Source organism: Pongo pygmaeus, chromosome 10, assembly GCF_028885625.2.
Source record: "Pongo pygmaeus isolate AG05252 chromosome 10, NHGRI_mPonPyg2-v2.0_pri, whole genome shotgun sequence".
Lineage (NCBI taxonomy): Eukaryota > Metazoa > Chordata > Mammalia > Primates > Hominidae > Pongo > Pongo pygmaeus.
The window spans coordinates 127,680,452-127,699,148 of NC_072383.2; the positions used below are offsets into that span (position 1 = coordinate 127,680,452).

An 18,697-nucleotide genomic window follows, 5' to 3' on the forward strand; every position below is an offset into this window, starting at 1 on the left:
GGCCTTTCTAACACCTCAGTTCATGGGACTTTGGTGCTAACACCGGGTAAGTCCCATGAGATCATCTGGTTACCCTCAGTGCATCTCGCCATTCTACTACCGCATCTTCCTATCAGAGTTACAGACCTGACCGCTGTATGATGGACCTGACCACTGTATGATGGACCTGACCGCTGTATGATGGAGCCCATGCTGACCTTCAGGTAAGAGGCAGTGGCTTACTTTTTAAAGAGCAGAGACAGGTACTGACAGCATAAGCAACTACTTAGCTTTTCATTCAAATGTATTTTAAAGCTTTTTAAAATAAAAAGAAACATGTATAAAGCATGTCTTCTGTCTCCTCGATGCCCTCCACAAATTTCTACCTTTATAATCTGGCACCAAAGGAGCTTCTGTCTACACTAGCAGTGACAGAAAGTGCAATGCGGGGTTAAAGCATGAGCTCTGGAATCAGGCCACTGGCCTGTCTCTAAGATGGGATAATAAGACCGCACCCGCCTCCTTGGGGAAATGCAATGTTAAAGGAGAGAAGACATGTAAACCACTCAGCCCAGGCCCAGCACACAATAAGCACACAACAAACCTAAGCTAGGATGTTAATAAAGAGATCGATAAAGTCCTTTCAAACAGCCCGAGATGAGAACTAAGTGCTTACCCATTACTCTGGCGCTCTCCACTTCGCTTCTGGGAACAGCAGGAATACGTCAGTATCTTGAACACGTCGGTGAAGGCACTGCCATCAGGAGGCTTGGTGATGAAAACGCTCTGGCCACAGAGGAAGACCACAAAAGCAAGGCCGACGCAGACAGTGGGGATCGCATAACCAGTGACAAAGCTGATGTTCTGCTGAATATAGGCAATGCCACCTAACGACAGGATCGCTCCCAGGTTAATGCTCCAATAAAACCAATTAAAAAATCTCCTAGTGGCTTCCGGACCTCGATCTTTAACCTAAAATAACAGGGAGGAAAGACACTTGAAAATATATGACAGTCTTCAAGGATGAAAAACATATACGGTCAAGTGGTTAAAATTACCGTTGTCATCACAACCTTTAAGAAGTGCAACACAATCAAAATGGTGTTCACAGAAACATTCACGGATCTCGACAAAAAACATACCCCACACTTTCAATTACTACAGGTGCTGGGTAGGTTTCACTTAATTACACTAAATTCCAACAAATCCTAGAGAGTTTTTCCGAGTATGTGGACCACCTGCTACAGAATTTTTCTAAGTACCTGAACCACTTGCCTTGGAATTACCTGGAATGCTCTTTAAAAATAAGAGTCGGCTGGGCATGGTGGCTCACATCTATAATCCCAGCACTTTGGGAGGCCAAGGTGGGTGGATCACTTGAGGTATGGAGTTCAAGACCAGCCTGGCCAAGACCAGCCTGGCCAACATGGTGAAACACCATCTCTACTAAAAATACAAAAATTAGCCAGGCATGGTGGCGGGCACCTGTAATCCCAGTTACTTGGGAGGCTGAGGCAGGAGAATCGCTTGAATCCAGGAGACGGAGGTTGCAGTGAGCCGAGATTGTGCCACTGCACCTGGGTGACGAGCGAAACTCCATCTCAAAAAAAAAAAAAAAAAAAAAAAAAGAAACAGAGTCACAGGACCCACGCTCCAGACCTACTGAATCACGGTCTCTGGGGCCCAGGAATCTGCATTTCAAGTAACTTCCCAGGTGACTTCTACTCACAGGTAAGTTTTAGAACCAATGTTATAAAGCTCCGTGCCTTACTGAGCTACATGCAAGTACCATGAGGCACCCCGCAAATATGCTTAGGCCCCAAGAGAAACACTGCAGGTGACATTTGTTCAGTGAGGCCAAGCCACCACCCACACCAACTGTATCTGGTCTCCTGAGAATCAGAGATCTCGGTAAACTTGAAGCAAAGAGGAAATTACAGACTAAAGATAAAACCACATGCTATTTTTAGATTAGACAGGCTATCAGTGGAATCGGAGAAATTCTGATAAGGGTGGGATTTCCAAAAGGCTCAAAAATCACTGACTTCCTGAACTCAAACAAAAGCACTGAGGTAATCATGCAACGTCTAGGCTTATGGAGCTCACGAGGCTACCTCAATGGAGCCCAAGCAGTGGGAACAGGTCATTTGGGGACAGACACAGCAGAAGCCTTCTCTGCCCACCTGGATTTTTACCTCTAAATAAGATACTGTGCAAATGAACCCTGTACTAGACAGAGACATTTCTAGTGAGTTTCATTTCATAAATTTATTTTTGACAAACTTATGAGAGGCTGATACTGGATCTCATAAAAACACTCTCTTGCTGTCTTAAAAACTTCTATTCTACTGTCTCATTCTTAAGTCACAGGTTATGAAAGAGTTAGAAAATTCTTATTCCAATAATAGATCTAGTTTCTGGATCCACAGAACAATCTGCTCTACTGAATAACAAATTCTCAATGGGGCCAAAACAACCAATTACGGCTGGGCATGGTGGCTCAGGTCTGAAATCCCAGCACTTTGGGAAGCCAGGGCAGGCAGACTGCTTGGGTCTAGGAGTTTGAGACCAGCCTGGGAACACAGAGAGACCCCCATCTCTACAAAAAATTACAAACATCAGCCAGGTGTGGTGGTGTGTGCCTACAGTCCCAGCTACTTGGGAGGCTGAGGTGGGAGTATCCCTTGAACTGGGGAGGAGGTGGCAGTGAACTGTGATGGCACCACTGCACTCCAGCCTAAGCAACAGAGGCCCTGTCTCAAAAGAAAAAAGAAAGATACGGTATGCAATAAGCACATGCATCTTTTTAGCAGTCATATATTTGATATGGTATTTTAAGCTCTATTTTTTAAAGATTAAATCAGAGGTGTAAAATTTATAAAATTGTGTGCTCCTCTCTAAAGGAAATAGAGCAAAAGAAAAAAAAATTGTGTGCTCCTCAAAAAGAGATTTGTTTGAAGTCCAAATGATTAAGCATGGCTACTGTGGTGGCAGGTAATTTAATTATATATAGTAACACCACTTCAAACTAAAAATCTAAGTTTAAAAGAAAATCACATGTTCTCAAGAGTTTAAACTCTTCTCCTATCTATGACAATATTGAACAGAGGTCCTAGACCAAATGCAGACAACTCTATTGAATAAAGAGTTTGAGATGAGAACTTTTTAGACATCTAAGACACTTCTTCACTAGGACACAATGCATTTAAATATTGCTCAAAAATGGACACCAATTCTCATGCTATACTAGACACCAATTCTCATGCTGTAGTAGACACCAGTTCTCATGCTATACTAGACACGGACCAGGAAGAAAAATGAAAAATGTGAGCAGAGAAATGGTTACTGAGAAAACAAAACTACAAGTGTGAAAACAAAAAAAAAAAAGTGATTTTTTGACAAGCATAAAAGAGGCCAGTAAACATAATATCTAAACTTAATAGAGGCACAAATGATTTCATAACTGAAATGTACTCGGATCTTCCCATTACCCGCAGTGACACTGCACACAACTTCCCACAGTCTCACTCGGGTCGTCCCATTACCCGCAGTGACACTGCACACACCTTCCCACAGTCTCACTCGGGTCTTCCCATTACCCACAGTGACACTGCACACACCTTCCCACAGTCTCACTCGGACCCCATTACCCGCAGTGACACTGCACACACCTTCCCACAGTCTCACTCGGGTCTTCCCATTACCCGCAGTGACACTGCACACACCTTCCCACAGTCTCACTCGGGGCTTCCCATCACCCACAGTGACACTGCACACACCTTCCCACGGTCTCACTCGGGTCTTCCCATCACCCACAGTGACACTGCACACACCTTCCCACGGTCTCACTCGGACCCCATTACCCGCAGTGACACTGCACACACCTTCCCACGGTCTCACTCGGACCCCATCACCCGCAGTGACACTGCACACACCTTCCCACGGTCTCACTCGGACCCCATCACCTGCAGTGACACTGCACACACCTTCCCACAGTCTCACTCAGACCCCATCACCCGCAGTGACACTGCACACACCTTCCCACAGTCTCACTCGGGCCTTCCCATTACCCGCAGTGACACTGCACACACCTTCCCACAGTCTCACTCGGACCTTCCCATTACCTGCAGTGACACTGCACACACCTTCCCACAGTCTCACTCGGACCCCATCACCCGCAGTGACACTGCACACACCTTCCCACAGTCTCACTCGGACCTTCCCATTACCCGCAGTGACACTGCACACACCTTCCCACAGTCTCACTCGGACCTTCCCATTACCCGCAGTGACACTGCACACACCTTCCCACAGTCTCACTCGGACCTTCCCATTACCCGCAGTGACACTGCACACACCTTCCCACGGTCTCACTCGGACCCCATTACCCGCAGTGACACTGCACACACCTTCCCACAGTCTCACTCGGGCCTTCCCATTACCCACAGTGACACTGCACACACCTTCCCACGGTCTCACTCGGACCTTCCCATTACCCGCAGTGACACTGCACACACCTTCCCACAGTCTCACTCGGACCCCATTACCCGCAGTGACACTGCACACACCTTCCCACAGTCTCACTCGGACCTTCCCATTACCCGCAGTGACACTGCACACACCTTCCCACGGTCTCACTCGGACCCCATTACCCGCAGTGACACTGCACACACCTTCCCACAGTCTCACTCGGGCCTTCCCATTACCCACAGTGACACTGCACACACCTTCCCACGGTCTCACTCGGACCTTCCCATTACCCGCAGTGACACTGCACACACCTTCCCACAGTCTCACTCGGACCCCATCACCCGCAGTGACACTGCACACACCTTCCCAGTCTCACTCGGGCCTTCCCATTACCCACAGTGACACTGCACACACCTTCCCACAGTCTCACTCGGACCTTCCCATTACCCGCAGTGACACTGCACACACCTTCCCACGGTCTCACTCGGACCCCATTACCCGCAGTGACACTGCACACACCTTCCCACAGTCTCACTCGGGCCTTCCCATTACCCACAGTGACACTGCACACACCTTCCCACGGTCTCACTCGGACCTTCCCATTACCCGCAGTGACACTGCACACACCTTCCCACAGTCTCACTCGGACCCCATCACCCGCAGTGACACTGCACACACCTTCCCAGTCTCACTCGGGCCTTCCCATTACCCACAGTGACACTGCACACACCTTCCCACAGTCTCACTCGGACCTTCCCATTACCCGCAGTGACACTGCACACACCTTCCCACAGTCTCACTCGGACCTTCCCATTACCCGCAGTGACACTGCACACACCTTCCCACAGTCTCACTCGGACCTTCCCATTACCCGCAGTGACACTGCACACACCTTCCCACGGTCTCACTCGGACCTTCCCATTACCCGCAGTGACACTGCACACACCTTCCCACGGTCTCACTCGGACCTTCCCATTACCCGCAGTGACACTGCACACACCTTCCCACGGTCTCACTCGGACCTTCCCATTACCCGCAGTGACACTGCAGACACCTTCCCACGGTCTCACTCGGACCTTCCCATTACCCGCAGTGACACTGCAGACACCTTCCCACGGTCTCACTCGGACCTTCCCATTACCCACAGTGACACTGCACACACCTTCCCACAGTCTCACTCGGACCCCATTACCCGCAGTGACACTGCACACACCTTCCCACGGTCTCAGACTTATGTCCTCTTCAGATGAAGCATGAAAAAATCAGCATTTGATTAGTCTGGGAAAATCCTAACCTTAAAATGCCATTCATCCTCATTTCCTGTGTAATTGTGGTGGTCAGTTTATTTCAACTCCAAGAGTAATCCATCAAAATTACTCTATAAGCCAAAATTACTAAGCCCTAAATAACCTCACAGCAGGCATTTCTGTACCAAGGGAAGCTGGCTGCTGTGGAGGGACATCACATGCTTTCCAGCCCCTGGCGAATAGGCCACAGCCTCCCTGCCCATCGTTTGCATGACATCACTGTGTGAGCTGCAGCTACGTGCCCTACCAAGGGTAAACAAGGTTTTCACATGACTGGTCAAAAGATACCACCAAAATCAATTTGGAGAAGAAAAGCTAAAAGAACAGAATTGTATACAGCACACCAAACAGTTGGCTGACAGAAGAATTCCTTAAAATGGAGTGTCAGTTTTTCCTCTAGAAAAAAAAAAAATGCATCATTTGCTCTTTTCATCTGTAACATAAGATTTTTGTCTTTCAGGTCACTATTTCAAATAATCCATCCACCAAGAATGATTGTGACCTTTGAAAAAGGTGAAACAGTGAGGGAAGATATGGGGCTGACCAGATTTACATGAACATGCATTTCCCTTGGACTCACAGCTCACACATCCTCTTTCAGAAGCCAACTAGGCCTCCTTCTCAAAGCTATGCAGCCTCACCCCATTGTCTCTCCTATCAGAATGTTTCCCAGAGGCTCTGCCTGGGAGATGAAGAGGTAAGTGACAAAGAACCATAAAAAGCACCTTAAAAATACAAATAACTTGCCTCTAAATGAAAAGGACCAAACCAGGACAAATTAACCCTCGCCTGGGGCACAACAGAGTGTACTTCAGGCCTGCACACCTCAGGGTCCCCAGCCAGGCCTCCTGCCATGAAGCAGCCGCTCCTGGAAGGGGACCTGCCACCTGGTCACGGGCAAGCACCCTGGCATAAGGGTACTTTTCCCCTCAAATGTTTTTTCACTATGATTCACATACCATAAAATTCACCCTTTAAAAGTGTACAATTCAGTAGTGTTTAGTATATTCAGAGATGTACAGCCATCACTGCCATCCAAGTTCACATTCTCATCACACCAACAGGAACTCCTGTTCCCTTTAAGTCACTCCCACGCCCCTCTCCTGGCCCCTGGCAACCCTTAATCTACTTCCAGTCTCTGTGGACTCGCGTCTCCCGGGCATTCCACATCAGTGCAATCACACAACTGGGGCCTTATGTGTCTGGCTTCCTTCACTCAGCAGAATGTTTTCAAGGCTCATCAGTACTTCATTTCTTTTTTAATGGCTGAAAAATATGTCATTGTATGGATATACTACATTTAGTTTATACATTCATCAGTGAACATTTTCTTATCTTTCATTTAAAAAAATTCCAAATGTATAGAAAAGTTGAATCGCAAAATGCACACTTCTCTACCCTTCACTTGGAGCCCCAGCACTCTTTTTTCTACACATAAAAAATACTGGCCCAGCGCAGTGGCTCACGCCTGTAATCCCAGAACTTTGGGAGGCCGAGGCAGTTGGATCACCTGAAGTCAGGAGTTCGAGACCAACCTGGCCAACATGGTGAAACCCGTCTCTATTAAAAATACAAAAATTAGCCAGGCGTGGTGGCTCACACTTGTAGTCCCAGCTACTCAGGAGGCTGAGGCAGGAAAATAGCTTGAACCAGGAGGCAGAGGTTGCAGTGAGCTGAGATTACACCAATGCACCCCAGCCTGGACAAGAGAATGAGACTCGGTCTTAAAAAAAAAAAAAACTTCTGGGTGATCTATTTACAAATAAGCTCCAGCAACCTATTTCACCCCCAAAATTTCATCATGAATCTCCTGGAAATAAGGACATTCTTTTAACGGTAGTGAGATTACCACACCTAAGAAAGGCAACATTGGTCCATTATTAGCTAATAGGTAGTCTACAAACTATCCCAAGCATCCAAGAAGAATGGCCATGAAAGCAGCTGGGATCCAATCACTCAGCACACGCTGCAGGGGGCGGCCAGGTCTCCCGAGTAGCCTTTCATCCACAAGGTCCTCTTTTCCCATGACAGCGTTACATCGGAAGAGATCAGGCCAGCTATCTTGCGGAAGAAGGCACATCTCCTTTCAACATCCACATTTAATTATGGATGAAAGAGTGCATATTCTGTCAGATTCATTTGAGATAACCGAGCACCATTTCCTCCTCATTTTAAGAAGTATCAATTACTCGCCTGTTATCTCCTGGAGAGCACCAGCTTTTAAGTCAGGCTGCCAGGGCCCCAAACCAGCTCCCCTAGGCACTTGCTGTGCAGCCGTGGGAGCCAACCCTCTAGGCCTCTGTTCCCTGTATAACAGGCATAACTGCAGCCCATATACCATCAACTGTCACGAGGCTTACATAAGATCACGTGGGAAAGGCACAAGTAAGAGGCATAATAGAAGCTTTCGAGTACACTTGTGTGGCGTGGCCAAGTCTTTAAAAGATAGAGGCTGACTGTGCTACCAGCCCCGTTCCTTCATGAGCCAATGGCACCCCAAGGCCAAGAGCCTGGGCCTTGAGATCCAGCCCTGCAGAACCATTATGGAACGCACGCACACTGGGCCCATCTTAGTGCGGTAGCTAAAAAAGAACCAGAGCTGGAATGGAAGTCCAGCTTGACCACTCACTCCCTACAGGCAGTAAGAAAGTGATCTGTTTTTGTGCCTGTTTCCTCACCAGTAAAATGGATCTAAGACTCCTGTGAGGTTCAGATTTGGTCACATATGTAAAGCATATGCCACTGTACAAAAAACCCAGTTCCGATTCAGTACATTAGAAGACTATCATTTCTAACGTCATTCTAAGGTGTCTCCTGACTGTAATGGATAGCCTTACACAGGCAGAGTGAACGCTCACATTCAAAGGACAGGCTTTTGAATCCTGGCTCAGTCACATACAAGCTGTGTAACTTTGGGCCAATGATTAAACCTCTCAAGCCTCAGTTTCATCAGTAAAATGGGCACCGTATGTGTCATGTAGACTAACCAAGTGGTCTTGTAGACATGTAGCATACGTGTCATGTGGACTAACCAGATACTGTACTTAGGTACTTGGCAAGCACTGTGCCTGGTGCACAGTAAGCTCTCAGTAAATGTTCCTAAAAAACAGGCACTCACAGATACTTAGGCAAAAGCCTAAGAGTCACCTTCCCTACAGCTCGCATGCCATGGTTTCAATGTCTGACCCTCAAAATCTCATGAAGAAATGTGATCCCCAGTGCTTCTTGTGGGGCCTAGTGTTTGGGTCATGGGGACAGATCCGTGAAGAAAGGCTTGGGGCTGTCACAGGAGTGAACTCTCCTATGAGAGAGGTTGTTTACAAGCCTGGCACCTCCCTCCCCTCTCTCACTTCCTCTAGTGCATGTGATCTCTACACAGCTGGCTCCCGTTCACAAGGCCCTCACCAGTGCAGCTGCTGGCGCCCTGCTTCTTGTACAGCCTGCAGAACCCTAAACCAAAGAAACATCTTTTCATTATAGGTGACTGAGCCTCAGGTATTCCTATATAGCAACACAAACAGGGACAAGACAACCTGCCAGTACTTCCTACCCATTCTACTTCCACAGCTGAACTCCATCCATCCACTTCACCCACCTCCACTGCCTCCACTCTAGTTAGGAGAGACTCCCACCTCATGTCCCTAATGTCACCACTTCCTACACAACCCATTCTCTACAACAAGCATCCACACACTTCTGTGAAGGGGCAGGCAGTTCACATTTTGAGTTCTATGAGACATTTCGTCTCCATCACAGTTACTCAATTCTGCCACTGCTTAGTGAAAGCAGCCCCAGTGTAGTGGCTGTGTCGCAGAAACAGGTGGTGCTGTGTTCCAATAATGCTTTATTTATGGAGACTGAAATTTGATTTTCATAAAATTTTCACTCGTCACAAATGATCCTGTTTCCGACCACTTAAAAATGTAAGAACCGGCTGGGTGCCGTGGCTCACGCCTGTAATCCCAGCACTTTGGAAGGCTGAGGCAGGTGGATCACAAGGTCAAGAGATCAAGATCATCCTGGCCAACATGGTGAAACCCTGTCTCTACTACAAATACAAAAATTAGCTGGGCATGCTGGCGTGCACTTGTAGTCTCAACTACTCAGGAGGCCGAGGCAGGAGAATCGCTTGAACTCGGAAGGTGGAGGTTGCAGTGAACTGAGATCACACCACTGCACTCCAACCTGGCGACAGAGCAAGACTCCGCCTCAAAAAAAAAAAAAAAAAAAAGAAAGAAAGAAAATATTAAGAACCATTCTTAACTTGTGAATCCTCAGAAAACACGAAGTAGACCTGACCTGCTACCCCAGCTGTAGTGCCTGCTCTGCGCAAATCACTCCCTGCTGGGACCCAGTAAAGCTCCCAACTGCATCCCGAACGCTTTAACACTCCTCACGTGATGCGGCCCCAGCCTTCCACCTCACTTCCCACTTTTTTTTAAATATTTTCTGAAATGATCTGAGTTTGCTACTGCTCTTAAAGGCGGCCTATTCTGCATATAATACTTGGCGGCCATGTCCTTTCCCCTCCTGAAAAGCTGCAGTGGTTCCTCCCTTACTTCTTGGCAGTTAACAGTTGCCGGGGGGCAGCTTGATGCTAACTTGATTCAAACTCATTTTCATCTGAGCTTTCCTACCCAACCTAGCCCAAAACTCCTTTAAAGCCACAAAGCCGCAATATGAGTGTTTTCCCACTTCTTTGTAAAGGAAGCTAAGGCAACAACGGGGGCTTCCCCTTCCCTCAGCTTCCTGGCCCGGGGCCCTGCACCTGCGAATCCCCATGTCTGGAAAGCTCCTCAAACAACTGCTCTTTCCTAGCCTTCTGGTCTGAACTTACACGGCCTGAACATAGAGAGGGTCCCTTTCATTTATTTATTTATTTATTTATTTGGAGACAGAGTCTCGCTCTGTCGCTCAGACTGGAGAAGTGGAGTGGCGCGATCTCGGCTCATCGCAACCTCTGCCTCCCGGTTGCAAGCGATTCTCCTGCCTCAGCCTCCCGACTAGCTGAGATAACAGGTGCCCGCCACCACGCCCGGCTAAGTTTTGTATTTTTAGCCAGGCTGGTCAGGCTGGTCTCGAACTCCTGACCTTAGGTGATCCACCCACCTCGGCCTCCCAAAGTGTTGGGATTACAGGCGTGAGCCACTGCGCTCAGCTTATTTTTTAAATTTTATTTATTTATTTTTTTGAGGTGGGGTCTCACTGTTACCCAAGCTAGAGTGCACTGGTGTGACCCTAGCTCACTGCAGCCTCCGCAACTCGTACGCTCAAGGAATCCTCCTTTCTCTGCTAGGACTACAGGTGTGCGCCTCCACGGCCGACAAATTTTTAAATTTTTTAGAGATTAGGTCTCACTATGTTGCCCAACCTGGTCTCAAAGTCCTGGGCTCAAGCGATCCTCCCGCCTCGGCCTCCCAAAGTACTGGGATTATAGGCGTAAGCCACCGATCCCGGCCTCTCTCTTCTTTAAAGCCACTGCGGCCATCGCTGTGTGTGTATAGACCTCACCCCGCCCCAGGCAAACCCCTTCCAGCACCCATCACACCGGTCCCTCCAGTCTTGGCCCACCTGCTGGCGGGATTCCTCTGCACTAGACAGAAGCCCCCCGGGGCAAGGGGCTCCCTTTGCGGTCAGAGGCAGGGACTGGGGCACGGGAAGAGGCTGGGGCTGGGCAGGGGCTGGACAGGGACAGGGACAAGGACAGCGCGGGGGCGCGGCTCACCTGGTCGGCGCCGAAGGGCGTGATGTTGGCCTTGACGGTGGCCACGCCCAGGCCCACCAGCACTAGCCCCGCGAACGTGGCCGGTGCGCAGCAGCGGGCGCCGGCGTCGGGATAAGGCGCTGTGCAGTTGAGCAGGCGCGCGCAACCGCAGAGCGCGGCTCGCGTGGCAGGCGCCGCCAGCAGCGGGAAGGCCAGCATGCCCAGCAGGTAAAGCGCCAGGCTCAGCAGGATGGCGCGCGCCCGGCCCAGCCGCGCGTCGGCCAGCCAGCCTCCGAACGGCGAGCCCAGGTAGGTGAGGCCCACGAAGAGCAGCAGCGCCTCGCTGGCCTGCGCGCCCTCCCAGCAGAACGGCGCCCCGTTCAGGAATAGCACCAGGTTGGACGTGATGCCGTAGAAAGCGGCGCGCTCCAGCAGCTCCGTCAGCAGCACGGCCCCGCACGCCGCGCGCCGGCGCGCGAACGCCCCAGCCGCCGCCGCCGCCGCCGCCGCCGCCGCCCGCCGCGCGCCCAGCAGCGGCGCCCGCTCGCCCGCACCGCCCCCAGAGCCCTCCATGCGACGCCGCTAGCTGCCTCGCCCCGCCGCCGGGTCACCTGTCCCAGAACCCAGGGCCGCCGCCCTTATCGCGAGACTGCCGGGCCTGGGACCCTCCTATTGGGCGGGCTCGCCGCTGCTCAACGCCCCACTCGCCGGAACTTCCGGCCCCGCCCCGGGCACTAGGCGAGGAAGTGGCCGGTACTCTGGGTCGCTGCGTGTCTTGGGGAGCTTGGGATTCCGCAGCTTGGCCGCCGAGAGCCTTTTTTTGCCTTTTTGAGACAGGGTTTTCCTCTCTCGCCCAGGCTGGAGTGCAGTCATGCGGTTACGCCTCACTGCAGCCTCAGCTTCCCAGGATCAAGCGGCCCTCCCACCTCAGCCTCCCGAGTAGCCGGGACCACAGGCGCTCGCCACTGCCTCTGGCTAATTTTTAAACAGTTTTTTGAGATGGGGTCTCGCTTTGTTGCTCAAGTTGGTCTCGAACTCCTGGCATCAAGCGTTCCTCCCGTCTCAGCCCCCCAAAGTGTTGGAATTACGTGCATGAGCCACTGCACGCAGTCGGACTGAGGGAGTTTAAACAAAGAAGCCGGAGCCTGGACCTCTTCGGGCTTCAGTGGGGCCCAGTAGGCAGCCAAAACTCACACTGAGACGGCGGCTGCTCTCCAGGCGGGTTTGCTCAGGCTGCCCCTGTGCTCCCTGCCCTGGGCTTCAGTCCTGGAGAGGACCTGGTTTCTCAACCCGTGCATCGTTGGCACTTTGAGCGACGGGACTGTCCTGTGCGTTGCACGATGTTCAGCAGCAGCTTTGGCCTTTGCTTTCCACTAGGGGCCACTTCCACCCCCTAGCACCTCAGGTTAACAACCGAAAATGTCTTCTAGACTTTGCTGAAGGACCCCTGGGGGAAAATACGCCCCCATTGAGACTCACTGGCTTAGAACAAGGCAAGCTCCAGCCTGTTTCAGGCTTTCCCAGAGACTGCCCCTACACCATCTATGGTTGCATGGCTGGCTTCTCATCCTTCAACCTTCCACCCAAGTGTTGACTTCAGAGAAACATTTTTTTCACCAGCCCGTCCAAGGCCCGAGTATCCCATTCCATCATGTTACTCTTTCTCCTTATTACCTGTTACATTTTTTAATTTATTCGTTTATCTCCCCAACCTGCATGTGTTCACAGGTGTAAGCTTCCTGATGGCAGGATTCTCTTGTGTTTTGTTCCTCACTGTGCCGCCTGCCTCTGGGACAGCGCCTGGCACATAGTGGAGTGAAAGACTGCCACCCAAAAATGGCCCTCAGCATGGCTTCAGAAATTGAGACCCCGGCCTGGGATGGTGGCTCACGCCTATAATCCCAGCACTTTGGGAGGCCGAGGCGGGCGGATCACGAGGTCAAGAGATCGAGACCATCCTGGCCAACATGGTGAAATCCCGTCTCTACTAAAAATACAAAAGTTAGCTGGGCGTGGTGGCACGCGCCTGTAGTCCCAGCTACTCAGGAGGCTGAGGCAGGAGAATCGCTTGAACTAGGGAGGCAGAGGTTGCAGTGAGCCGAGATTGTGCCGCTGCACTCCAGCCTGGTGACAGAGTGAGACTTCGTCTCAAAAAAAAAAGAAATTGAGACCCCGGCCTGGGATGATGGCTCGTGCCTATAATCTCAGCACTTTGGGAGGCTGAGGCAAGAGGATCACTTGAGCCCGAGAGGTAGAGGCTGAATTCAGCAGTGAGGGCATCACTGCACTCCAGCCTGGGTGACAGAGTGAGACCCTGTCTCAAAAAAAAAAAAGAAAAAGAAAGGAATCGGGATCCACAGCTGCTGCAATGATTCAATTAGTGTAAGACCACCTCCTCTTCCTTTATCATTCCCTCCAGCTAAGATGAGGGTGGAGCCAGTAGCTGGGAAGTTGGCTTGCCAGTAGGTCATCTGGAGAAGTAATCCTGCCAGTAAGTCTTGAAGTTGCATGCATTCTCTTTTTAGAAAACTTTTTTAAATGTCCAATAGATAGACTGATGGTCAGCACAGTGCTGCCACACAGCAGGCAATATATATTTAATGAATGTCTAATGAGAGAATAATTGAATGCCCGAATTGGACCTTTGCCACCTATCTGTTGATGCTTGTCATTTCCAGCTGTCACCTCAAATATCACTTTCCTAACCCTGCCACACTAGGTTAGCTCCCCGTTTTTATGGCCTTGGAACTCCCTATACATTTTTCCCACAGCACCAGTTATAATTTATACTTATTTCGTGCAACTGTTGAATGCCTGTCTTTAAAGCTGGGATGGCCGGGATCTTTTTTTAAGCACTATTGTAGTTCTAGAGGCTAGCACAGCACTTGCCAATGATAAATAGGTGTAGATTTAACTGGATGAGTGAATGACTGACCATTTGTTGAATGTAAATGATGTAAGTCACCTTATGTTCTCATATATGTGTGTGTATACACATGTATATCTGTGTGTGTATATATGTACATATATGTATATATGTGTGTATATAAGTGTGTGTGTATGTATACATGTGTATATATATGTGTGTGTGTCTATACATGTTCAAGGGCATATATTAATATTTTAACTTATTATTGGATACTAATGTATGTCCTTGAACTTGTACATACAGACACACACACATATATGCCAATTTTTTTTTGAGATGGAGTTTCGCTCTTGTAACCCAGGCTGGAGTGCAGTGGCACAGTAGCTCATGCCTATAATCTCAGCACTTTCGGAGGCCGAGGCAGGCATATCACTTGAGGTCAGGAGTTAAAGACCAGCCGGGCCAACATGGTGAAACCCCATCTCTACTAAAATTACAAAAATTAGCCAGGCGGTAGTGGTGCGCACCTGTAATCCCAGCTACTCAAGAGGCTCAGGCAGAAGAATCTCTTGAGCCTGGAAGGTGGAGGTTGCAGTGAGCCGAGATCATGCCACTGCACTCCAGCCTGGGTGATAGAGTGAAACTGTCTCAAAATAAAAAATAAAAAAAGAAAGCAATAGAACTCAGACTTCAATGAAAGGCTTATATGTAATTATGAGTCCAGTGCTGCTTCCACTTTGCAGTTGGTAGATGAGACAGAATCTTTGAGTATTTGTTCTAAGACTGATAGGTCTGACGCTCAGGCAAAGTCTAGAGTAAAATTAACATTAAACATGGAATGAAAGCAAAGCAAATGACTTGAATCATGTGATAACCCAGTGTCCAAACAGTGCTCAATACACTCTGCCATTTTTGGATGATAGTAAACTAATCCAATTGCATTGGCTCATTTGAGAAAACTAAAGCTCAGTTAAAAAAAAAAAAAAAAAAAAGTGAGCCAAGACCACATCTTGCAAGATCACATTTATATGCAATGGCCAGAATAGGCAATAGGCAAATCCATACAGACAATGCAGATTAGTACAGTTTCCCGGTACGGGGGGAGGGGAGGGGAGGATTGGTGCACATCTCTGTGAATGTACTAAAAAAACACTGAATTCTACACTTTATATAAGTGAATTATATGGTATGTGAATATGTCTCAATAAAGCTGGTACCAAAAGAAAGTGAACTAATAGTTACAATTTGAAAGGTTTCATGTATAAATTTGGATATCTTGCTATTTGGGGAAAATAAATGTGAGCTCTGGCAATGCTGGACTTGTGATTACCTGTTACATTAGTATGATCCCATCACTTTGAACCATGCCCCATAGTATTCAAGCCTTTATGTATTCCTCAGAGATCACACCACAGGGCCTGTCCTGTGACCTGTTTTGACCAAGAGAATACATCAAAAGTGTCTCTGGGCCTGGTCTGGGCACAGGCTTAAAGTCTGACACCTTCCACTTTCATGACTGGGGTGTCCTGAGCCATCATATTAGAAGTCCACCCACCTTCCGTCATATGTTGAGGAGGAGTCTGCAACTATATGGAGAGGGGATTCTCAGCATTCCAGATGACCTGCCTACTGAATGCAGCCATGTGAAGACCAGCAGAATAACCACCCAGCTGAGCCTCAGCCCAGATAGCAGAATTGTAAACAAATAACATGGTTGTTCTTTTAAGCCACTAAATTCTGGGGCAGTTTATTATGTAGCAACAGGTAATGGAAACACATTTGCTTCCCCCTGTAGCCACAATCTGCTGACACTCAGCAGCAGCCACTGTCTTTAGATGGCAGACGCTTTCTAGCTTTCCTAAACCCTCCCCACTCACTAGTGTCTTATTTTTCTTATCATAGAGAAAATTCTCCATATCTGCATAGTCCAGTGCAGGAGCCACTAGCTATGTGTGGCTATTGAAACTAGTTAAATAAAATGAAAAATTCTGTTCCTCACTTACACTAGCCATATTTCAAGTGGTTTATGACTGGTGGCTACCATATTGGACAGCATAGTCTACTTCACACCATCATTGCAGTAACTTCTATCAGCAACCCCGTTCTTTTTGTTTGTTTTTGAGACGGAGTCTTGCTCCGTTGCCCAGGCTGAAGTGCGATAGTGCCATCTCGGCTCACCATTACCTCCACCTCCCAGGTTCAAGTGATTCTCCCGCCTCAGCTTCCCAAGTAGCTGGGATTACAGGCACCTGCCATCATACCTGGCTAATTTTTATATTTTTTATAGAGATGGGGTTTTACCGTGTTGGTCAGGCTGATGTTGAACTCCTGAAGTCAGGTGATCTGCCTGCCTTGGCTTCCCAAAGTGCTGGGATTACAGGCTAGAGCCACCATGCCCGGCCAGCAACACCATTCCATGCTAAAATGTAATGGATGTGATTGACTAGCCAACATCCATACTCTTTCCAAACAATCCTGATTATCTTCAGATATTTGTCTTCCTCAACCCACCCCTGCCCCCACCAGCTTCCCATGTAGCTCAGGAGAACCTGACTTCATCCGTGTTCCCAGATGGAAGTAGCCCACACCAGTATTAGTCTCATGCCTCTTCATGGTGACTAGTTCAGGAACGCAGACTCTAACCTTTCAGGACACAAAATTTCCCTGGTGCCTGTGGTTACTGACCCAGGAGTGGACAAATGAGGTAAGTTGACCCAGTCAGACTAGAGGCAAGGCCACTTATTGGCTGACTGTGGGCGAGGCACATGCTCCCAAACCGGACATGAGTTAGGAAGCCTGCAGCTCTAATAGCTCCTGATGGCTATTGACAGCCATGAGATGAACCAGCTTAGGATGAGACTGATGGGGGATGGCACAGGAGACTCAGGGAGAAGTGAGATAAAAAGTCTCAACATTGTTTAAGCCACTGTGTTGGGTTTTCTGTTATTTGTATTACTTGTGGCCCCAAGCCACCTATCATAATTCTATCAAAAATGGAAAAAATAAAAGAACTAGGAGGCTAGGGCAGGAGAATCGCTTGAACCCAGGAGGCGGAGGTTGCAGTGAGCTGAGATCGCACCACTGCATTCAGCATGGGCGACAGGGCGAGACTCCGTCTCAAAAAATAAAAAATAAAAAAAAAAAGAATAAGAGAGGCCAGCCTGATTTTTTTCTCATGCCTGACCCATGAGTTTTCTGCCTGGCTCCTGTAATGATTGGGTTTGCAGCCCCTGTACTGAGCCCCCCAGTGATGGTATAGCTAAAGAATTGATGTAAGGTGATTCCTCCCACTTTATTGGATATGCTTACAATATACTCCTGCCCCAAAAAGTGATCCTATGAGGCGTTCCTTTGCAGCTAAAATTAATAAATGACCTAACCCATACAGTAGGCATCTAAGGGATAGGTAACCGTGTCTTCCAAAATAACATTTTTGTCTATTGGCTCTTCACCTCAAGGGCCCTCTGGAAAAGGGGCAAGGACACTCTTTGCAAAGGTGCCTGTGGTGTGGACTAGACTTGGAGACAGGGTTCTCCATTCTCTGGTACCACCTTGTCTCCTGAGCCTCACCCAGTGCGGAGCTCGAGTGGGCGCGATTTGAGGCAGTGAACTGAGAAACTGTCAGAGACAGGACATTCAGGGGACTGCCTGACTCCTCTAGCTGTTTCATGACATTTCTGCCGTAGTTTCACATCTCTATTGAGTTGCTCACTCCTCGCTGCCAGACAGTTGCCTCTCCTTACTCACAGTTTCAGCTTCCTCAAAACTTTGGGTTAGAAGCAGCCTCCATAGCCTTTCTGTGCCATCCGTACATCACTCGTTCACTCAACAAACAACTGTTGAACACCTGCCCCCTGAGTCATGACAGCTCAGCCTCAGCTTAGCTCAGCCTCAGCTCAGCTCAGCCTCAGCTCTCACGGCCAGTGCTTCAGCTTCTCCGATTTCCCAGTTCCCTAGGGAGGGACTCTGATAGGCCCCCCTCATCTTCGTGTATCAGGCCACAGCGTAAGTCATTAGCCATAGTACAGCCACAGGCCATGCCATACATCTTTTGAATCTCCTTGGGTACAGAGAGTTGCCATAAATTCTATTTACTTCAAGGAGTCGCTGTTGCAACCATTCTTTCTAGCAACAAATAATCTTGATAGAAGCAGAAGGTATAAAAAGTGAAATCAATAAAAACACAGGCAACCAACGGAATAGAATCAGGTGTTAAATCCTTGATCCTAAACCAAAGCCACACTAATCTACTTTTAGTATGAACTAATTCAGCTCCCAGAATGACTTGCGTTTAACAGAGGATGTGAGAGTGTACGGTCAGGGAGCTGGTTTTGATTTGACTTGTTTCAGGCACTCGTTTTATTTGAC

General features: G+C 48.7%; 1 protein-coding gene across 1 annotated transcript in view; it reads right to left on the minus strand.

Annotated features, from left to right (window-relative positions):
• SLC15A4 (solute carrier family 15 member 4) overlaps nt 1-12,098 on the minus strand; it is a 32,684-nt gene extending 20,586 nt beyond the window's left edge. The window contains exons 1-2 of the mRNA XM_054443686.2: nt 11,482-12,098; nt 656-951 (exon numbers count right to left, since the gene is read on the minus strand). Coding sequence (XP_054299661.1) covers nt 656-951; nt 11,482-12,033 — 848 coding nt within the window. The 5' untranslated portion in view covers nt 12,034-12,098. The remainder of the gene's footprint in view (nt 1-655; nt 952-11,481) is intronic.
• Between the last annotated feature and the right edge of the window lie 6,599 nt (nt 12,099-18,697).